Below are 25,026 nucleotides of genomic sequence, written 5' to 3'. Positions count from 1 at the left end.
CCTTCTTAAACTGAACAAATTGCATAAATTTTTGATCACTTATCAAATTAAATCTTTAGGAACAATATAATATATATTTTTATTGTAATTAATGTTTTCCATAAAGTAATAACCGATTAAAAGATCATAAATTAGTCATTGATAATTCAATTTCATTTTTTTCACTGATTTAGTTTGTAGAGACTTGAATCATAAAAATCTGTTACCTAAATTTTATACAATCACATTAACATGTCATTGTGGACAAATATTCTTTGCATTTCTCCATAAATTATGTACCTGAAGATCGGAACGTTTTTCGCGCAACGAAAATGAAAAAAATGTAATTTAACAGCTTAAGGGGTAGTTGAGGCGGCCTGTCATTTTCTGCTGATATAATAGTACCTATGCGAAAAATTTCAAAAATCTAGATCTAATAAATTTTTCCTTTTTATTTTTCATTTTGTTTTTATATTTTCGTTCTGCGAAAAACATTCGGATCTTCAGGTACATCATAAATTAGTAAATCTGTCATATAATTAATTTTTAAAACGATAAAAAATGTTTTTTTTTTTTTTTTGTATTCGAAATACAATTTGATCTCTGATACTTCAAAAATAAAACTATTTGTTTTTTTTTTGTCACCTCTTATAACACCAGAAAAATTTTAACACCAATAATCTTAACACAGGGATAGCGTTGACTTACTTCGGTTTTTTTTTATAGTGTGTACTTTTATTTAAACAATACTTTTGTTTATTTACTATTTTTTTAACATTACATAGAAGTTTAATACATACACAGAAAAAAAACTTACAATCAACAAGAAATAATATTTTGTTGCGGCTGGTGAAGTATTTCAAGTTAGAATGTAACATGTTTTCTTTTACGTTACATGCTTATGATTCATAGGCATATCAGGTATGGTGTAAAAATTTATTTTCATCAGTAAAACCGGAAGAAAATATACTTGAATATTTTGTATGAATGTAAGCATGAAAATATTACACGGAAGCACTCGAGGTTTCGTAATATTAACAAGATAGAGAATAAATATAAGATACGGTATCAAAATAATATAGGCTATCCGGCCACCTTAGTTGAATTATATCTCGTTCTTTGAATGATCAGTGAGTGAATTTGAGGGCGTCGCCGCGCATTTGACCTGAGAATTCTCAGAAGAATATATCCAAACGCTCGAAATTGTGGAACCGGCGCCTGAGGATAACTCATAGAACCGAGGTTACAGCACTCAACAAATTTTTTTTTATCTTGATATATATTTTTATGTTATTTTTTTTTAACGTTTTGAAACATTGAACTATATATTATTGACCGGTTACTTTAATTTTAAAGGCTTGTTCCGAAATTTTTGAAACAGCATACGTATATTATTTTTACAGCCTTAATAATATATAGATTTTACTTTATTTAACTAAATATTGACTATACTATTAATTTTTCTATAAAGTTAAATAATTAACTTTTTTTGATACTACTTGAATTCTAAGAAGAAATATTATATTTACATACAAAAAATGCATATTTATACAATTATTTATGACTAGAGTACTTGTTATACGTATAAAACAATATATAATATTTAAATATTAAAAAAAAATAAAAGCGGTAACGTGTGACGACGTTCACCCACTCTTGTTATCTTACTTTGGCCCAAAATTTCCCCGCATCGATCTTCTTCGTCTCACTGTCGAATCTTTTAATGCAAGCGAGTAAAAACATCCATATCTATATAAAAAAAAAGATATTAATACACATAATAACGTGGAGGAATATATAGTGGGGATTGACCTTGGCGATAGTGGGAAGTCCGCGTTACGTTTTGCTTCTATACTCTTTACTCTAGAGTAGTGCGAGTGAGTCGTGAGTCGGCTTTTGGCTCATCATCAACATCATAAAGTGGTGCTCGAGGGGGTGTGCAGAGAGAGAAAAATAAGTTAAACCAAAATAAGGTTACCTACCGGCATCCGGCAGATGTCTCTGATGTGTTACCAGCTCGATGACGTAGGCATTTTCCAATTCGCGCGGTCGCTCATGGGTTTTGTGAACGCGCGCGTGGAATAAGGTGGAGTGAGTGATTCTCCCGGGCGCCGTTTTGAGCAGTGGGGAATTTGCCGGTGCCGGGAACGCGGATGATGCAAGTAGTGAGGGTAGAGAATGTAAGTTACAGCTCACCGTGGGCTACATCTGTAGTAAAACAGTGGGGACGTAGGTGCTAAAGGGTAGGGATAGGCTGGGCGCGGCCTAAAGCACCCCGTTCAAGCTATGTCTTATACATGATTATAAAAATAATATTAGTCTACCGCGCTTTCTCATATATATAGATATACTCTAAAAATATTACAGCATGCTGTTGTTTTCACATGGCCGTGCATCATCTGTAACGATAAAACTCTTTTTTCAGAATTTAAATTATTAAAAAAATTTCTTTTTTCAACATATATTTCCAACGACGACGACGACCACGACTATGAACGACGACATAGAGATTTCAAACGGCGCTACTATCACTACTACCACCACCACCATATATATTTTTGATTACCACCACCATCACCACCACGGCTATAACCATCGACGCCACCGCCCTGATAGTACGCACGCGTATATGTACGTGACGCGCGTATCCTAAAATCCAAGGATAAAATTTACGTTTTGGCCAGTATCGTATAAAAGAAAATACGCGTCGCGTACGCGCTCACCGCCACCTCCGTTTTTTCGGTCTCGGTCATTCTTTCTAAATTTACAGTATATATTATTGAGTTATATTTTTTAATTTTATTTATTATATAATTATTGTGGAGCTAAATATTCTGAATTTTTATTTTTAAATCACATATAATAAATAGTATTACGATAAAAAAATATATATAAATAAAAAAAACGTTTTAAACAATTAATAAATTCTGAATAAAATTATCAAATTAAAGTAATAACGCAAAAACCATAACGGCATATTTAAAAGTGTGCAACAAGAGCACGAGCCACTATAGTTTTGATTTTGGCACGCGCCCGGCTTACAAGACGGCGCCAACCAATTTACCGTCTTATTCTCATTCTTCATCCCCCTCTTGTTGCGCTTCCAAGTGCGCCAGTGTGTTATGTTATTTTACTTTATCTTAAACTTACCTCGTATATATTTATACTTTTATTACACTAAACACAACAAACTATATTATTGATATCATTAAATTGAAATAATAAAATATACAAGTTAATAATTATTATTTTACTAAATTAATTTCCTTGTATTATTAAATAAAATTTATTTAACTTATGTTATACACCAGTAACTGATACTTGAAATTTTCCCAGAGATAATCATAAGTGTTTCTGTCCGGACTTGATTATTTTTTTTCTCATTATAACTATCAGTACTCCAGAAATGAAATATACAGTTTATAATTTTCTTTAGATGCACTTAAGTTTTTAAAAAGATAATATAAATGCTCTTCATAATTTTTAAGTGATGGTGAAATCATATTGAAAATAAAAATTATAAAAATAATATTTTTTTGTTGTTGTTGATGTTGTTGTTGTTGTTATAAAATAACTGCACAACTGATAATTAAAGTGCATAATAGATTTTATAGTTTTGTGAAGGTGCTAAGGGAAAGAATAATAGGATAAGTGTAACCAGAAGACTAGAATAGTGCGAAGAAGAACAGAAAGAAAACCGGTAGAAGGGTGAGGGAGGTTCAAGGGAAGGAAAAGGGACTGCACGCGGTCGGGATACTAAATTTTAAAGAGCTGGAGAGGGGCACTCAAGTAGGAGTGAGGACGCGCTACCATTCTCGTAACAACTGTCGCCGGTTGCTAAACCCGCGTGAGGACTGTGTTGCCAGTGTTATATCGAATTGTATCGTTTTTTTTTTTTGTTTAAGTTCCTCATTAAAAATATATATACATATAAACTTTTTTACACTGTCAACGCCATACTTTAATCTCCTTGAATTACTATTACGTCAGTGTCAATTGAGAACGGATAATCTTGGTGTGTACCAGTGTTTGAGTCTACCTCACTTGTTAGCGGCAGCTAACTTTATTTAAAGCTATTTTTTTTTTATGTTTTTTTAAATTAAGAAACACGTTTTTGAGTTATATATATATTGAAAGAAAATAAAAAGTTTAAGTAAAGTAAAGAAAGAAGAGAGATAAAGATAGATATATACATATGGATATTATATATATGTATATAAAAAATAATAAATTATAGTTGAACAGTGCTCGACAAGCTAGTTCTTGTAAATACGAGTTATTATATTATAAAGCGCCAGTTTTATTTTTTTATTAATTTACGTTTTTATTTGTGAATAATTATACATACGTTACGTACAATAATGTCATTGGATAAATTCAGCGAGGGCGGTATGTTGCAGAAGGAAATGGAACGTTTAGATATCGAGGATAAAAATGGTGAAACTCCAAGGTAAATTATTATTATTTTTTTAAATTATTTATTTTATTTTTTTTGTTAAAAATTATTCGTTGAATAATTTATTAATAGTCATTAATATTAAATATTATAATAAAATATTATCGTATTAATGATTTAGATTTTAAGCGATTGATTAAAGCGAAAGATAATAATTGAATAAATTATATATTATTTACTTAATATTTTCATATTAATTTGATTCTAATCTCACGGTTAGACTTTAACTACATATTGGAAATACTTTGTCTAAGTAAATAGACAATACATAACTTGATAAGATATATTTGAGGAATTGACGTATTAAAAAAAAAAAAACTCCATTAATCAAAATTGTATTATTACTTGAATCAACATTTAAAAATTATTTTAAAAATTCAACAATAATTTGAAGAAGAAAAAAAAATTTAACTAATGAAATTAAAGAAAAAAAATGAATTAATTGATTAAAAAAAAAAAAAAAATTATCTTAACTTATCTATTAGAATAAAATATATGTTTTACTATATCTCTATTTCGTTATCGTTAAAAATATTTCTAACGGCTTCTGATACTCAAATGTACTCCGAATTATCTCATAGCTATATTCGAATATTTTTGGCGCGAGAGTATTTAATTCAATCAATACTATTTTAATAAATAAATATTCAATAATTTATATAATATATAAATATATGACAATTTTGTATATTTATTTGTATTGATATTAAGTTTAACAAGTAAGTATTTTTTAAATAAATGACGAGACAAATTGTGTTGAGAGCCCGCCTGCGCACCGTAAGTAGGCATGACTCAGTGGAAGAAGGTGCTGGTGGTAACTGTGTGAAATAAAACAGCGTTAGCATGGGTGGTCACACACGCGTGTGTTGCATGGCCGCCGAAAATAGACCCATGTCGATGTATGTATATAATGACGCATAAATAACACCGGAAAATATATACCATATTTGTAAAAGATACACGTTTCCCTCATATATATACATATTATATATTAGACCCTGAGAACGCACAATCTATATACATATTTTAGTCTTAACAAACTTTACACCAAAACCGGAAGTAACTCATTCTAAAAAAAAAAAAAAATTACACTACATTAGTTTAATATCTTTAACTTTTAATTTATTTCATTAAAAAAAATTTTCAAAATTATTATTTAATTTTTTTATTATAATTTTATTCGTATATGATTTATATAATATTGGTGTTAGAAAAAAATTTTAATATTTAAGTCGGGTTTCTATGCGTTATGAATGTATGTCGGTGTGTGCGTTATAACGAATTTGTTTTCCGGATGTACGGACTTTTCTAAAAACATTAGATAGCCAAAAGTTTGGTCTAAGCATTCTCACACAACACATGTAAAAGATAGAGAAAAAAAAATATATTTATATATATGTATGTGGATGGATCAGTATAGAAGCTATTTTCTATTTTAATTTACACTCGATTTTCGCGTCAGTTGGCATTCGAAGCCATCGATTAATCAATTGTAATAATTTTTTAATTTAATGTAAAATATTAAATAATCAATAAGGTAACTTATATTAGTCGTGTAAAGATAATTAATAATTGTTGATTAATGTGTTAGATAGTACGTAAACTGACAATGTGAATATCAATAAATACGACGTCAGTATTGTCGACAAAAATAACTTTATTGAATAAAACTATTACTGTCATCTTCTTAGAGGGCTTTAATGCTTTTATTCCTTCACAAGCTATTGTACATATATTTGTAACAAATGATTAAACCTACTTATTTTTCTTTATCTTAATTAAACCAAATTACCGAATAACTGCTCAACAATCAGTTTGTTTTTGTCTTGATATACCTATCAATGACGCACATTGAATATTTTCTATATTATTTACTATCTATATTAGTGAATAAATATATTTTTTTTTATCCATAATTACATTATGTTAGAAATTATATATTAAAGTGTGTAGCAACAGATAGTTTTTTTGTTTTCTATAGTTTAAGGAATATAGTGTAAGCACGACGAGTTGCCTGAAGCGGTGAACACGAGACGAATTCGAATGTGGATAAAATTCTGAGAAGTGCCATCCATCGGCCCGGCATTAATGGCAACCGTGCGGTTAGATGATCACAATTCAAGGTCATAGTGATTTTTTATTTCACTATAATCTAATTTTTACTATTAATCATTCCTTTAATATACGTATTAAACTAATACAGCTTTTTATTGTCTTTAAACAAAATTTTTATTATTAATATACTTGTCAAATAAATTTACTGTTTCGGTAGTTATCTATAACATTTAGAAGAAAAAAACTTTTTTAAAACTATACATATACATAAACATATTAACGTTTTACCGAGGTCACGATGAACCAGAGAGAAAGGTCGAGATGACGGTGTGTGAAAAAAAAATATATAAAACTAGTCTCACAAAATATCTCATAATATGTTCTCTTACCTAATGATTAAATATATATATATATATATATATATATATAAAATTATATAAATTAATTCATTATTATTTTTATTGGTATGACACAAGTATAAAAATAATTTAAAATAAAAAAAGTTCAAGGCAAATGACCCATAAAAACCCGCGAATCTTATAGTAAACAACATCATGACGTTACTTTATTACTCAATCATGCGTAAGTTGTGCGTGGCTCTATCTTTTGGCTGAGAGCTGCGTTTCGCCCCCGCAATGCCGGTAATGTCAATAACTTTTATATTTTTTTCGTTAACATGAGGCAAAGTATCGACAAATAATTATTTTATTAGCAACTTAAAAAAAAAAAAATGTGAAATCAATAACAAAATACATAACATTTTTTTGTGAATTGATCGTTTTAAAAATAATAATGTTCAAGATTTGAATAGTTGATTCAGGGTCAGCAAAGAAAGGAAATAAAGAAATTTTGAAAATCTATTTATAAGTAGGTAATATACAAACAGAATAAGTTTTTCAGATCTTTTGTTCAAGTATTGGATTTGTACGATTTCGTAGAATAGTTGTTGCTTGCTCAATCCACTGGTTTCACCTATACATTATCTAAAAATCTTTTTCATCTCTCCGAGACTCGAAAAATATATATACATGTTATTGTCTCGCCCACGGTTGGCATCTTAACGTTTCATTTATAGCCAAATTGACTACCTGAACAGATCTATCGTTGCTGGAGCCAGTAAGGTTCTCAAGAAGGTCTATAGTCCATGCCTACGTGGATTTACTTGACTACAGTAAAATATTTTTCAAGCCCGACTGAGTCATCTTTCATTATTTTTTTAATTTTTTTTTTTCAGTATACCTGCATATATATACATATATGCATATATATATATATATATATATATATATATATATATATATATATATATATATATATATATATATATATATATATATATTCCTAACTGAACTCCAGGCTATTTTCAAAAGATTCTTCTCGATCGCTATTGACGTTCTCGTCGAATTCTCAAAAAATAATATATATATATTTTTTTGTATTAACTAAATTTTATTTAGTTTCTACCTAAAATTATTCAAGCAGTAATTTTAAACCCTTTTATCCTGAAAGATTTGGCTTAAGCATTATCATAGAAAAATTTCCAGGTGAAAAGTTCATTTTAATCTGTGAAAAAAATAACTTTTACAAAATAACAATAATAAATACTTTTATTTATTTATATTCACGTTATTCGTCTATATATATATATATATATATATATATATATATATATATATATATATATATATATCTTAATAATGGAGGAACCGTAAAAATGGCGGCTTATGATCATCTAAGTCGACATTGTAAAAACTGGCTTCATACACAACTACATTTGCATGTAGAGGTATACTGAAGTATATGTGTATATACTTATTTTTACGGTTTTTTTTTTTTAATTGCAAATCATTAATTAAAATGAATTCAACCTATATAATATATTAATATAAAATAATACAAATAGTACTCATTTAATGAATTAATTTTGGACATTATTATAAAATCTGCACCGAAATAAACTCATTTTTAATATATCATTCGATTAAAGGCAAGTTTTAATGATTTGCTGGTGTATATTTTAATTTAATACAATCTGACTAATTTTTTGTGGAAATTGGAATTTATCATTAATTGATAATTTTTCTTTCGGATCGGATTGGATGCAAGTCAAAATAAAATCCACGTCATTCCGAATTCACTCAGGATTTTTAACAATGTATGTCGTAAGAGTATCGATTTTAATTTCGTTTTTCTAATCACGATATATTTACTTAATTATGTTCATAAAATTTAATAAGGAGCTATTGATTATATAAAGCTACCCTCTAAAAATAAATTAGTGAATATGCACTGAGAACCAGCTACAGGTATACCACTAGTTCAATAAGTGGTATGTATACTTATAACTAGAGAAATAGTAACTATCCATTGATTCTCAGTGAATTTCACTCATCCATTTTTAAACAGTACACTGAAAAAAAAAAAAAAACATTTCCCAAGGATAAATACTCCATTTAAAACATATTTACTTGGTACTAGGAGAGACCGAGGCAAGACGGCCCACCTAAGCCGATTGTTATTCTTTGTGGCTTTTAACTATCAAGTTGATTTACTCTCGTCCAACTTTAACTCAATTCACCAAAATTTTGGTGAGGCTCCTGAAAAAAAATTTTTTTTTTGGACAAGATGGCCCCTTCCGAAAAAAAAATGAAAAAAATTTTTTTTTTTTTAATTGTAAAAAAATTTCCCGCGTTATAAATGTTTATAATTTTCTCTTTAACAACTGTATTTACTTTTATATTACTCGAAATAACCTTTTTTAATATAATACGAGTAATTTGTTCACTTCTGTAGAAAAAAATTGAGTGTTGGTATATTTAACTTTCAAATGCTCTATTTTACTCCAAATCCATAAAATTAACCAAAAAATGATATTTCTATTAAAGTAATCATGACTAGGTTATAATGATATGTCATACATTTTTTTTTAGAATTTTCAAGTGGTTCATTTTGCCCCTAGTTTGACGTATAGGGCTAAAAATGAGTAAATAATCTGAATTTGTGATAATCAATTGAAAACAAGAAAAAAAAATTTTGGTTAATTTTTGAGGTGGGCCTTCTTGCCCCAGGGGGCCGTCTTCCCCGGTCTCCTCTATACAACCAAATAATATTCTTAATCATAGTAATATGTACTTCAACCGAGTAATATTTTCTTGATTTAAGAATTTCGATACTTATTTTAAGAAAATATACTTGATTGGAGTACATTTTTACTAAAATTAAACAAATATTTACTCAGTACGATACAACCATTTATATACTTGAAAACAGTTTTTTTTCTCAGTATATTATAATAAAAAAAATAATAAAAATTTGATCTTTGAAAATGTACAAGGTAAAAATTTTCTGTTAATTTTTACTTGGTGCATATATTATATTCTACTGTGGGACATAAGGTAAATGTCCCCATACCGGAACGACTTGTTAATCATTATATTATATTTTAACTTGTACGCGATGAAATTAAATAAAACTGTTTATTTAAAACCTTAATCCTTCAGTTACAAAATATGATATAAAATAGATTTTAGAATATATCCGAAATATGAAAAAAAAATGTTAATTATAGCAATAGTCTCGGATCCATGACTTTTTAATGTCTCTTAATGGTTTGGCTAAGGAACCAGTCACTATATGGTCTTAAACTTATAGAAAATGTATAAAATTACTTTTCAGTACTTTTTTTTGCATATGCATCTTAAATGACATAAAATTCAAGTACACATATTAACAATATAAAAAAAAAGTATTATTATATTAACTTTACTGTTCATCTATTGGTACACCAAAATAAACCCGTGCCCAGTATCGGAACAGTCAGTCATATTAATGTTTTATTGACTAGCTATATCAAGTTCAATATTAATTGTTACTGGAGACCTAATTTTTAATGCAGTAAGTATGATTGTTATAAAAAACGCATTAAATATAGATAAGCTCTGATTTAAATCATAAAAAAAAATATTTGTGTTGAAATTTTTTTTTTTAATCGTTTTTATAGTATAACCTCAAATGATTTATGTTGTTTCTATTCTTCAGTTCAAAATATTGATTTTTTAATAAATATTTAATCTTTTAAATGCATTTTACATTAATATTATGAAATAAATGTTAATATTTTCACTATAGTAAATAGACGTCAGTGCAAAATAACTTATTTTATTTATTGTTTCGGTATTAGAACAACCGATATCCGGTATTGAGACAGGATTATTTCAGCGTTCCGGTATTTGGTATTTTGGGCGTTATAAAAAAAAATTTATTTTATATTAAATTTAAGAAGAATTTACTAATTTGATTATTTTCAAATAAGTAAATTTCTTCTCTATATGATTTAATAAATTATTTGGTTTATAATCTATTTGAATATTTTTAAAACGATAAAAATCAGTCGTATACCCTTCGTCGTTCCTGTATTGGGACATTTATCTTATCAGCAGTGAACTACACAGAAAAAACGGATTTTTTGGCGCAATAAATATTTCGCACTATGAGTTAGAGACAAAAATTTTCTGAGGACTGTAAAATTTTCTCGACGCAAGAATTTCTTTCTCGCCTAAAAAAGTTTTTTTTCTTTTTTTTTCAATTCATAATGCAAAGAAATCTCTTTTTTCTGTGTATATTTACTTACTACCAAATTCTCCAGCTGCCCAGAGTAAATTTATTTGTGGATGAAGTTAGTTATAAAACACGACAAAGAAAATCTAAAAACCGATTGATCCTGCGGACCAACCCCTAAACTTTCAGCTGTTGGACCTCAGAGAGCTCGAAAACGTTATTTGAAAATTTATGGGCTCTTCGAAAAAAAAGATGATTTTGGTTAGGTGATATTTTTGGAACAAATCGAGCGATTTGCACGTGTTTTACAACAATCGAAAGATCTTGGTAAGACTTGGATTTGTCATGCAATTTTCGAGTTATGCATCGAAAACCAAAAAAACAATTTTTTATTTCAATTTTTTTTTTCGTATCACTTGTAAACTACTCGAACAACTTCAAAATTTAATCAGTTTTAAGTCTTCGTGAGCCCTTTCGAAAATTGGACCGAAACCAATAACTTCGTTTTTTCTAAAAATTCAATTTTCATAACGGGATTTTTCTCCGTGTATTTTGTTGCCAATTTTACTATAAAATTACTATGGCCATTTTAATTTTTGCATATGTTTATTTCAATTTCTGCAGGGGACGAACATGGTTCGACTTTACTATGACACCATAACATTTCAAACAATTGTCTTACGAATAATTTTTTCGTCTTGTGATAAATTACAAAAATATTTCACAATAATTTACAAATAATTCAATAATTTGCGAAAACTCAGAAAACTCATTGAAAATTTTAATTGTTCGATTTGACACAAATAATTTGTAAGTTAAAATTAATTGCACACTTTTTGCACTTGCAAAAATTATTATATTTTTAATTCTACACGTTTTTGTGTTAAAAAACAATAACATACAATATATTAAATTGTACAAACGATCATTTTCAACATTGTCATTGCACTTAGATAAATCACACGTGTGTGATGATATTAATTCCTGGAAAATGTCTTGGCAGATAAGTAAGTATATAAAAACAAAGTATATGCTGCGCTTAGTACTTTTCACGAAATATGAATCAGCTTTTATAATCCACCTTAAATAAAATTTAATTCAAGAATAACTTAGTTGTCACACAAATAAATGAATAAATTTATGTTAAAATTATTTACCTTAGCTGAATAAATAAGTATTGCACAATTAAGTATGCAGAAATGAAGGTGATATAATAATTAACTTCAACTAATTATGTATGAAGAAAAGTTAAAGTAGTGATGTACAGTCGTATAAAATAATTCAAAGAAATCTCGCTATCACAAAGATGCATTAGTGAGAGTGAAGATATATTCAACCCTTTCATTCTTCTTTGGGACTTTTACCTTGTGTAGTTTATTTTGAAGGTGCCTCGTGGGCCAATTATGCGCCCCTCAATCGCTCAAGTACATAGGCGATCTTTTATTCTTTCATTCTCTTGTGAACACTCGTACTCCTCACGGCAACTAGAAAATCACGAATAAATTTTTTGCGACATATTTCATCTTTTTCGTCACCAAAATGTCCCTCATATATATATGATAGTTTTATAACAATTATTATTTAATAATAAAAAGAGTATATAATATACAAAAATTTTATCTAGTATATATTTGAAGTAAATGAAATAATATTCGACAGATATTTTAAACATTTAAACTGAGGATTTATCAGGAATATCATATCAGACTACCTATGTACCGAAACTTTTGCCTCGACGCACCATCCCAAAGTATTGATTACTTTCCACTTCTGGTGAAGAGAAAGATATAGAGGAATAGAGGAATAGCCTATGGAGAGTTCCCCAGAGTGTATGTAGGAAGGAAATAAAGTGCCACCATGAACCAAGTTAAAGATACCCCCCCCCCCCTCTTTCTTTCTTTCTTTCTTTCTTGTGTGTTGTGTCTTCCTTGTCACCCTTTTAATTGCGTATCTTACTGTCCGATCAACTTACACGACAAAGATATAGATAAAACTTCTCAACAGTAAAACTTTTATTCTCTTGTATATTTACAATAATAATCAATTATCTTGTGCGGTCTCTAAAATTCCGCGATGTTAATTTTCGTCTCTTAATTATACATAAAAGAAAATAATGATTAAAATTTTAATAGTCAGTAGGCTATTTTTTTACGTAAAATTAGTATATTTATGTATATAGTATGTAATTATTAACCAGTGCTATATTTTATGAAAGATGATTAAATATTTGTACACTGTAAAAAGAGCGGTGCTAAAAATGGACTCATTTCAATTCCGCCCAGTGTTAAAATGAAATTACACCGGTGTAGAAAGCGTAATTCGGCGGTATTAAAATACCGGTGTTAAACCGGTGTAAAAGCGGAGTAAACTGCGTGCGCTTGTATTAACTTTAAAGATCATAAAACACAAAAAATGTCAATTCTTTATGAAAATTAATAAAAAATATCATTTATTAACAAGTATAGTGATCGAATAAGTAAAAATATTAAGAAATCACCAATTTTGAAATTTTTTTGACTTTAACAAAGCGTCTCTCTTTGGATTTTTCTTTATTCACAAAAAGTTTTCAGTAAATAAAAATATTGAAAATAACGTTTTCAAGTTCAAAAACAGCGGTAAATTTTGGAGCCGGCCTGCAGGGTCAACCAATTCCCAAATTTTTTTTTTAATAAATATAAATAAATCTCTCTTGGAGTAAATTTTACTCTAAAGAGCTTAAATAAACAAAAAATCCATCGCTCTGCATTCATTCCGTATTTAGTTCGCATTTATAATCATGTATTTATACAGTTTTTCGAATAATTTATTCTAGTGATTGTGAGTTTAATAAAATTAGTAACTTTATTTGTATCAAAATACTAATTATTGATAATATCTTAAATGTTTTGCTGTTTTGTGTAAATTTTCACTACTTTGTTTTTTACATGCAAGTAAAATATATAATAAACATTTTGTTAATCAGTAGACAATCTCGATAACTATTAATTACTAATTTAATAAATGAAGACATATGTATTGAGAAAAGATTTTTGATTTTGTTGCAGTATCATTGCGTTTAGTCAGTATTTCTCCCCTCTCATATTTTATACATCATACGAATGTTCCACTTTGGTTGAATGACGTGAATTCTAGGGAGTCTTCCAACGATAGAATGAACCGCAGAATAGATACAATTGGACCAAGGCCGCTAATCGGCATCATCATGCGGCTGATCGCGCCCTCCTCAAACGGAATAGAACGAGTAGACTCTTAATTTCGCAGCGCCATAAATAATTTGACCATGGGCTCCGCTTTCGTTTTCCTAGAACCTGGGTCCATTCTCCTGTCTTTGTTCTCGTCTATATTTTTTACTTTATTTTTTGTTCTCACTCACTCACTCATTCAGTTAGCATATAGCTCCTCTAATGAAATCTAGACTTTCACAATGACGCTGCAATGTCTTGACGTAACTCGAAGCGAGGTCACTCACATCCATGTAACTTTTTTTTTTTTTTTTTTTTTTTTTTTCGATAATTTTTTACATGCGTCTTCTACTACTTAGTATTTATAAATTTCGTCAACCATCGTTATATACTTAATTAAGTTAAATAAAATTAATTAAGTATTATTACCTGTGGAAAATTTGACACCGATACGATTTCGACTCTTTCGATCAACTGTACGATATGGTACGCAAGTTCGACATTCCTCGTAATCGAAACTAACGACGGCAGCCGATATCTCCGGAAAAAAGTGTGATGCTGGAGTTAGTATATCATCCAAGCTGATACGAACAAAAGACCAGGACTGCCGATTATTTGCATGTCGCAGCTCTTGATACCATGATCGGTAATGATCAACAAACCTGGAAGAAGACCAAATCGAACTAAAAGAAGCCCAAAAAGACCAAATTGTGAATGGAACCCTACAAACAGCTTAAAGACAACGAATAAAGTGGTTCTATCAGAATAACATCGATTGTACCACCGATACCGTCACCGAGAAGCCGAAACACACCGGTAGCACAAATCGCCGCAGTATTTCCGACACAAAATATCACCTCTGTAATACGACGAGCTGATTTAACGCCAACAACCGACCTGAAGCTACGTGGTAAGTGCTTCAATTGTAAACATACGGATCATGGACATCGTGATTGTCCGAAACCTCACGACTACTGCTGGTTATGTGGTGCCGAAAACGACCCAACCCCGATGTGTAGGACCTGCAATCGATACTAGTCAAGGTTGGGAAATGTCCACGTCCAGCAAGTGCTGCCGATCATACGATTTCCGAAGAACAACGGACAATCAGACGAACTACAACAAGTACTAAACAGGTTACGACGTACAACTTGTTGAAGATGCCGACCACGACAAAGAAACAACTGCTGATCAAACCGACGGTCAAAGTGACCAAACACCTTGTAACCCTGTGTCGATGTGGGAGGGGGGGGGGGGGTTGTAACGTGTGGAAAATTCGACGCTGATCTATGGTTTTAATTATTTTTACAATACTTAAAAGTTATCTGTTGAGCAAAATGTTAGTGCCATCTATGACTGGAATTTTGACTTTGACTGAGCAATCGATCCAACGCACGGATTGAAAAAGAGAATCGTTCGGAGTTTCGAAAGTAATGACCGCGTTTCATGAATTGAACAATTCCGATTTTTGAGCAACGAACAATTGACCGATATAAGGGTAATAATAATCATGAACAAATTTGATTTTGTTATTGAAAAATTGAACAAGCCGAAGCATCGGCAAGGAAGTGATTAACGTGCCTTGAATTTAGTTGGTTTTTATCGGGCACTCAACTAGTGATCAACGCGCCTTAGTGATACTCGTGTAATACTATTTTTTTTTGTGTGGAACAAGCGAAGTAAGTTATTTATTGGTTTCGCCCTGATTTTGAAAAATCGAGTTTCCAGCAGTTGTCAACGTTTGAAGTTTCTATGATTTTATTCTGAAATTTTCAGAGAGGTGTGTGTGTGGGGGGGGGGGGGGGGTGTTGGTTTACACTTCTCATATCTTATTAATGAATGAACCGATCTAGATGGCTCTTGCGGCATTCGAAAGAGTTCTTCTGAACTTAGATTTCCAGAAAATTTGAGATCATCTAGTCAAATAGATTATGAGACATATAAGAAATACGAAAAAAAAAAATTATCGTTTACGAAAGAATAAAAAAATTTTTTTTTTGCGTTTTTCTCGGATATTTTAGAAACTATTGAATCGATCAATTTAAAAATTTTAGCAGCTCTAAAGCTTTATATGCTGCCATCGAATGCTACCTCAACCAGCAAACATAGATTAATCGTTCAAGAGATTTCAATTTTGGAATAATCTCAAAAAAGTTATTTTTTCTAATAAACTCAAAAACTGCAAAACTGAATAATTCAAAATTTTTTTTAGCGTTAAAGGTTGAAAACCCGCTTCAAAAGCTGTCCTAGACCTAAGAAACTGTTGATTAGTTCGAATGACATCAACGATGAAAAATTAAAAAAATAACAATTTATTTACTAAAATATAAAAGTATTCGAAGATATTGTCAAGCTCAAAAAGCTCATACATAAATTGGCAGTAATGTTTTCGAGCTCATAGAGTTCGAAAACAGCGGAAAGTCTCGGGCCGGACTCGCAAGGTCAATCGGTTTCCAGATTTTTTTTTGATTGATAATCCTTATTTCTTTGCTCGAAAAAATTCATCATTGAAAAAATATATTACAATTTTGTACACTTTTAAGCATTATTTGTTTTTGTGTAGATAGACTGTAAAAAATCGGGAGTGAATACGGATTTTATTTCAATCCGATTTTACTCCGTCAATCGGAGTTTTGGAATTTTAAAAAGTTACTCCGCATACGAAGCGAAAGGGGAGTTTTTTTTGTGGAATGATTTCGGAGTGATACGGATTTTATTTCATTCCGCATTTACTTCGATCCGGAGTTTGAATGGCAAAATGAACTCCTCATTAAAACGAATTTTACTTTGATGGAATTAAAGAATAAAAAAATCATCCGCTCCGTATTCATTCCGGATTTAATTCGCATTCATTCCACAACTTAATTACAGTTCATGATCTAAAGTACGCTCCACAATCTATTTTTATTTATTTTCTATATAATAAATAAATTTTTACTCAACTACATATTTATTTTTTGAAACTATATATAATAAATCACTTACTAAACTATTTTTAAAATTTTTTTACATATATAAATAATCTAACTAAGTAGTGAAAAAAAAATCATCCATTGAACGACTTGAAAAACCACATTTATTCATTGGACATTTATTTGAGTGTACATTATGAAAATTCATTGCTGCAGTTATAATATCGTGCGTAATTCACATTATGTAAATTTTTCGGAAAGAATAAAACATAGAATGTACCAGTGTTTGAGTTATGCACTTTTATTTTATAATTATTCAGCAGAAAAAACTTATTTTTTTTTTTAAATGCTATTTTTGACTTATAAACATATTTAACATATTTTATTTAAATTCCATAGATATCGTTCGAAAATTGAACTTGGCATGTAAATTACTTTAAATCGATTTAGGTATTCATTGTTTTAGTATAAAAATACTAACATATCCGTTTGCTCAAAAACTACAAGGCTTTAATCACTTTACACGAAACTTCTGCAGTCTCGCCGAATCGATCGAGTCTCTGCAAGCTATGAGTTTCGGACTAAACCAATGCATGAGACCATGAACTTGCAGAAAATACAGTACATATTTAGTTAACTTATAAGCATAAATTTTTAAATATAATTTATGGATTAATTTTATTTATTTATTTTTTTGTTTTGTTTCAGGTAAGCATACTAATTCTTAACTAATTTGAGCAATTACAATTCGCAAGATTGGTGAGTCAAAAATAAAAATATGAAAATAATTTTGTTAAAATATTTATTTTAATAGTTATATATATATATATATATATATATATATATATATATATATATATATATATATATATATATATATATAAGTCAATTCAATTTTTAATTAAAATAATGTGAAATATAATATATATGTAGATTCAAGGTCGATTCGCCTCGCACCTGCTGTAGATTTCCGTTCACTACGTGATATCTATTCATTCGAATGTTTGATCTTAAATATTTTGTAGAATTAAAAAACATTAATTATTTTTGGAATAACTTAAACCAAATTATCAAAAAATTGAAAAAAATTTATTTATAGAACAATGAAACAATTTTTTATCTCTTGCTTTTTTTTTAGTTTATAAGATGTTATTACTCCCTTAAATTTGAAATAGTTAAAATAGTGACTATTCACTGTTTACTAGTGAAAAGTATGTCACTAATTCAAATAATGGTACACAGAAAAAACAGTAAACTTGAATCAAGAAAAAATTTCTGATTCAAGAAGTTTTTTTTGATCGATTCGGAAAATCAAAGTTTACTTGCACCAATTAACAATCATTTTGAAATTTTTATCTTGAATCAAAATTTTTTCTCTCACGACAACATATTTTTACGCTTAAATCAAAAAATTATCACTTGTTTCAAGAGTTTATATTTCTTAAAGTAAAAAATATTTTTTTGAAGCAAGATGCATTTTGTTTTGTAGCAATATTGCATTTTTTTGTTTAAAGAAAACAAAATTCCTCAGAACAAGTACTACATACTTTCCACGCAAGTATTTTTGTATTCTCCGATCAAGAAAACAAAAGTTGCTTAAGCCAAGAGAAAAAATTTCTTGGGAGAAAAGATCGATATGGAGAAAGGGAAGTCGCCGGTGCTCACCACGAGATCGCGCCTAGCCACTTGTAGTATCCCTAGTAAGATAGATATTTTAGAATTATTATATTCCAAATTAGAACACGATTTTGTTCGAGTACTCTTCTGTCATTTAACAGAGTGACAAGTACCTTTTTGGACTGTATTGTAGTACATTCTATAATACATCATGATATTAATATTTAATATTAATGGTTACTTGAATAATTTTTCACGAAATAGAAAAATACAAAAATAAAAAGAAAAAAAAGAATCAACACGTCAAGCTTTCGGAGAGAGAATATATTTCTGACTGAGAAAATTTTTCGTTTTTATTAGAGAAGCAAACTTTTGGACCAAGAAATTTTTTTTTCTTGTCCCAAGCAACTTTTATTTTCATTTGAGCAATTTATTTTTCAGAGCAAGAGAATTTTTTTTTTGGCCCAAGGGGCTTTTTTTTTTATTCAAGACGTTTATTTTTTAGTGCAAGAAATTTTTTTTTCTTGTGGCAAGAAAAAGGTTCTTGGCCCAAGTAAACTTATTTCCGTTCAAAACGTTGATTTTTTGGAGTGAGATGAATTATTTTCTTTAGCTAAGAATTTTTTTCCTTAAACCAAGAAATTTTCAATTTCCTTTTAATAATAAATTTTTTTTGATGCAAGAGAATTTACTTTCTTGAACAAAAAAAGGGTTTTTCAATCAAGTGTTTCATTTTTATTGAATCAAGAAAGAAAATTCGGAAGATAAATTTTTCTTGAATCAAGTTAACTGTTCTTTCTGTGTATACTTTTCACTGGCAATTAGTGAATATTCACTGCTTCACTGATTCGTTTTTAGAAAGTATATTTCAGTGATTTTGACTTCTCATATCTTGTTCCGTCGAATTTTTTGATAAATTATATGAATAAAACTCATCGTTAAAGTAAATTTTACTAAGAGGGCACTGGTAGAATTTTGTACCGACGTCCCCGATTACAAAACAACACTCCGCCGGGAGAATAACTGATACCTTGATTATATGATCCTTAATGGTTGCCCGGCCGAGGGAAAATCTATAGTCTGACTCTCAGGTACCACGCCGGGTGTCTCAACGGGCAAGTTACTATGTCCCATATTTTTTGTACTTTTTATAAATTTACAATTTTTAATAAAATTAGGTGGTCATATGCTTTGTTGAGTGCCTGCACAAAATATTGAGACCCTCTATTTTCATGACACGATTACTGATTGGTTGTGTAAATACAATTTTACCTGATCAGACGCCGGACCAGGCTTACAAATACCTAGCCAGATCGAAAACCTTACATTCTGCTCAGGTATTCGGCCGGGTGTCCACAATCGGGGCCCTATAAATGTTTTGTCCGCTATCCAGGTATCTAATCGGGTGCCAGATTTCATTTCCTAAGAGAGGCGTGGGATTAAAAACAAAATCATCTGGGCCACATTTGATTCTCGTTAACTTCGAAAATTTTTTAGTGCCCGCGCTTTTCGATTTTCATAGAATTATTAATTTGAGATTTATTATTATGCCACAAAAATTTTTTTTCCGTGAGACATAGAAATAATAATGACCACAGTGTGGAAAATCTATATGCGATTTTAAAAGTTGAAATTTATTTTTTTTTTTCTTTTAAAATTTATATTATTACAAAGTTACAACTGACTTTGGAAATTACATGTATATATATATATATAAATATATATATATTTATACTAAAAAATGCAGTCCAGCGTATATAGAATACTGCATAAAAAATTGTAAGAAGAAAATTTAAAAAAATGGGATTGTTTGATATCAACATATGTACTTGAAAATTCAAAGGGCTTTATTAGCCCTAGTTAATGTTGAAAGAAGACAAGAGACTTTTGTGTATACTCTTCAACGAGAACAATAAAAACACTCCTACATAAAACGTGACATTCTACTAAAATTATAACCTCAAAGTGCAGAATATGAGTTGTTGAAAAATTAATAATTCTTTTCGTTTTTATTTTTACTTTCTCTAGCCTTGAATTTTTTTTTTTATTTTGCCCTATTCGGTAACACACTGATATTTTCTCATTTTCTTCAGTGTATTGTATGATGTAAAAAGTAGACAAGAGTAAAGTTACTCGTACGGTGACTCGTAGTAGTAGTAATGGTAGTGGTAAAAGTAGTGAAACAGGAAAAACGGATCGGCGAACAACTCGAGAGATCGTACAGAGAGTGAGAGTATACAGTGGATAGTAAAGACAGTGAAAGCGCCGAGTAAAGCACAGAAATATAACCGAGCTGGGGTCGTAGTATCAGTGGAATGAAAGTCGCACCCGTCTCGTGGATTTTTACCTCAGAGTACTACTGAGGTGAGGGATAAAGGGAGAGCCACGCGCACCCGCTGGGTCGTTCATCCCTCGGGTCAAGGTTACATTCGCGTAACCCTCCCCAGCTGCGTCGTCGTAATACGTATACACTGCTTCTTCTGCACCTGACGACTTTTTTTATCGATTTTATACTTTAACCAACATATTTGAGGGTGATTCTGAGTGAGCTGGTTGTAATATTTTTAAAGATACATTTTTTTATTTTTCTTTTACTCATTTAAAGGATATCAATACACTGATTTTCATTTGTTACTAATTTTATAATTTACAATTGTAACTATTTATATATTTATAATTGTAACTAACGGAATCCGTAAACGTTTGAGGCTAAATGAGTTACCATTTTCTAGAACAAATTTTTTTTTATTCTGATAAATTATTGTACACAAGATCTTAAATAGGGTGGATTAACTTGATCACTTCAGGCAGAGTGGTCACTCCAAAATTAGAAAAAAATTCCGAATATTTGTTTCTTTTAATCCTTACTCATTCCAAAGAATAACTCAAAAAATAAACTTAGAAACATAGTTATTTATTTATTTTTTTTTTTTTCTAAAAATTTTGTTTTTATTATTTGTGATGGTCATCTTGCCCCAGTACCCTCGCCGATACCATAAATAAAGATTTTTGAACAGAAAAAAATCTCAAATGATGTCTCATCGTGCCTCGGATACTTATAGATTTTATGGTGGCTCATTTTGCTATAGGTTTTCATACTTTTTACAAGATGTTTATTTTGTATTATATTTATTCAATAAATAAAAAATTAATTGTCTGTTAATATAATGTAAGCTGCACATTTTACTGAGAAAAAAAATAATAATTACAAATCAATAATATGTAACAATTTTAAAACTGTTAAACATTAAGCGTCCAAGTATGCTAATATAGTTATACACTTAAAATATCCCTAGAGAAAAAAGCAAAACAATTGCTATAGCTATAGAAAAGTTTGGTAAATAAAGCTGATAAAGTACAAAGATCTTGTGCAATAAATTTTTTATACAGTCATAACAATAAATAAAATGTGTTTAAGTTACTTAACGAAATATGAACAGACCACCCATGTAATCGCGACGTAGTCATATTCTTGAATGTCTTATTGAAACCATTAGAGTATTTAAATGAATGAATTATAAAGATATTATTATTTTTTTTTTTTTTATTCGAGTCTTCAAAAGCACCGTTTGATTATTCTTCAGTATAGAATTACATCGTCAATAAACTGTATATTCAAAGTAAAATTAATATTCCAACTCTTGGCATCCTGTGCACTTAATGTCTCCCTTTCTCTCATAGTTGATAAATTTGCATGCACATGTATAATTCGTAAATTTTCAAGAGGGTAAAGACGGTAAGACCCTTTTCCTCTTCACTATACACAAAACCCGAAAATGCATTCTTCCCTCTTTCTCATTGCTTTTTAGATTATATATAATACAGTCCAAAAGTATTTTTTATTTCAATTACAAAGCTAGTACATAAAAAAAACATTCCTCATTTAAATTACTCGAGAGTAGCTATTTATTTCTTTAAAATTGTTTTTTTAATAATTATCTTGATTTATTTATGAAATTAAATTTTAATAATAATTTTCAAACGGTTTTTGAACTATGTAAGTATCAAATTCATTTACTGTCAATTTAACAAAAAAATGGGGGTAGTATAGCACTTGTGTGCTGAATGATTATAAAGTGGATTTGATACTTTTCTCAGTTTAAGTACATATATACATGTAAAATACAAGAGAAGAATATGAGAATTTACACTGAAAAATAAAAAAGAAAAACGTCTAGAACTCTAACTCTCTTTAATTGCAATATGTAATTTTTAGTGAGGGCATATAAGGCAAAATATAAAACTAAGAGGGTGCGCTTTTACTTATTGCCTTAAATTGCTAATTGGACCCAAATATAAACCACTGGCGTTCCTTGCCATTTGCTTGTGCTACTTTTATAATATGATTTATTCTTTTCTTACAACAATTGTTTTTAAATAATCCTTCTCTTTCTCTTTGATCGTCAACATTAACGAAGAAGATAAGTTGAGATATGGCAGAACAAGTAAAATGGAGAATGAGAATAACGTCAATGGAGATAGGGTAGAAAATAAATAAACAAGGGGAGAATAAGAGAATGAAGAAGAGATTAACGCGCTAGTTTCACCCTCAAGGACAAATGCATTCCATTGTTTTCTTACTCACATCACGATTTAACGGGATCTATGCACAAAACTATACTTCCTTTTTCTTCATATAATTTTTTCTCACCCTCCGTCTTTTAAGCTGAAAATTTACAACGAGCAATAGTTTAAATATTTGATAATATTTCAATGTATAAAATTATTTTTCACATAATCTATTTTTTTTTCTTCTTATAATACCATGATTTGAACAGTCTTCACAATTTTAATACATTTAAATTATTTAGAAAGAGTTAAAATGATAACATTTAATTGAAAAAAATTTTTCTTCATATGCACTTTTTGTATATTTTTTTTTGTTTAATTTACAATAAAATAATTTTCATTAAAATATTTGCAATAATACTAAATGCAGATATTTATTAAAATAAATATTTTAAATTTATAATGACAAATAGAATAAAAATAAATTTAAAATTAGTTTGGCCTTAAAGTTTTAGCTTGATTTTTCAGAATGAGATAGAGAGTATTTCCTGTTTCCAATGGCGCCGGCGTTCTCTTCCTGTATTCTCTCTCTTTTACTCAATATTTTTTCAGATAGTATACTCCCTATTTTTTGCTACCTCTTTCACCAATCTCAAAAAATAAAAATTCATTGGAAAAAAAGCCAAAAGAACGAGAAGCTTTTTTTCAATAGTATAAAATATATATATATATAGAATTACATCAACGTGTTAGTATCCCTCGCTGTATTATAATGCATTCACCCGCCTATAATTCATGAATAGTTATTTTATGGTTTATAACTTCTTTTCATAAATATTATCTACCACATTCTTTTATAAATAAATCTTTTGTCCTCGAAAAAAAAAAAAATATCAACAAATTTGCATAAATACTCTAAAAATTTTAACGCAGACAGACTATCAACAACAAACATGTTTAATATCAAATAAAATTTCATTTAAATAAAATATTTAAAAATTTAATATTTACATATTTCAATTTTCATTAAGTTTTGTATGTCGTGATTGGTATACTTCCCGCTCGGCATGATTGCCAGAAAGATATCTTATTGGTATCATAAAGTTATCTAAAAAATTATGTCATCTTTCTGATATCAAAAAGATATCTTTCTGACATTCGTGCCGAGCGGGTTGTACGACAACGACGAATTAAAGAATATCACAATACTTTAATACATTTCTGTATTACGGCAGTAAAATATGCCATTTTATCCCCCATGGTTGCGGACGATTTACAAAAACCTAGGAACTCGTCCGAATGAGTCTGTACGTTTGCCCACCCGCTCATGGAGAATAAAAGAAGTGCATAAGTTCTTCAATAGATTTCCACTGATTACTTGGTGTCCACCCACTACACATATCATAAATATCTGTATGCAAACTTGTCTTCTAGATACGAAACATTATTTCACAGTACGAAGCTTGACCGGTATTAAGGACGTAACTGTATATCACTGGTTTGTACCAAAAAGATCTTAATTTCAATCACGGTTAACAAATTATAGCATGAAACTTTGACGTTTATGATACAATTTCCTAATACATTAGCAGTGATTGTTTAAAAAAAAAAAAAAATTGTTCATTTGAATGGCTGTTAAAAAGTAGATGATATGTGTCTGAGGAGGAAAAGTTTGTGCGCTCATTCGCTGCTTAATGGCGACTCCTGAAACTGTGTTCATTAATATCTAAGTACTAGATTTTTCTGGAGGTTAATGTAC

The 25,026-nt window shown here is 29.4% G+C and overlaps 1 protein-coding gene across 2 annotated transcripts in view; it reads left to right on the top strand.

Moving 5' to 3' along the window:
* The window catches only part of LOC103574406 (insulin-like growth factor 2 mRNA-binding protein 2), a 90,420-nt gene that overhangs the window by 50,685 nt on the left and 14,709 nt on the right, over positions 1 to 25,026 (top strand). The window contains exon 1 of one of the 2 annotated variants that reach the window (XM_008553851.3): positions 2,544 to 4,429. The exons of the other annotated variant lie outside the window; for it this stretch is intronic. Coding sequence (XP_008552073.1) covers positions 4,341 to 4,429 — 89 coding nt within the window. The 5' untranslated portion in view covers positions 2,544 to 4,340. Of the gene's footprint in view, positions 1 to 2,543; positions 4,430 to 25,026 lie in introns of those variants that run through there. 2 annotated transcript variants of the gene reach the window in all.

The sequence above is a fragment of the Microplitis demolitor genome, chromosome 1 (genome assembly GCF_026212275.2).
Source record: "Microplitis demolitor isolate Queensland-Clemson2020A chromosome 1, iyMicDemo2.1a, whole genome shotgun sequence".
Classification (NCBI taxonomy): Eukaryota; Metazoa; Arthropoda; class Insecta; order Hymenoptera; family Braconidae; genus Microplitis; species Microplitis demolitor.
The sequence above is the reverse complement of the archived record's forward strand: the minus strand, read 5'-3'. Positions and strand labels throughout refer to the sequence as shown.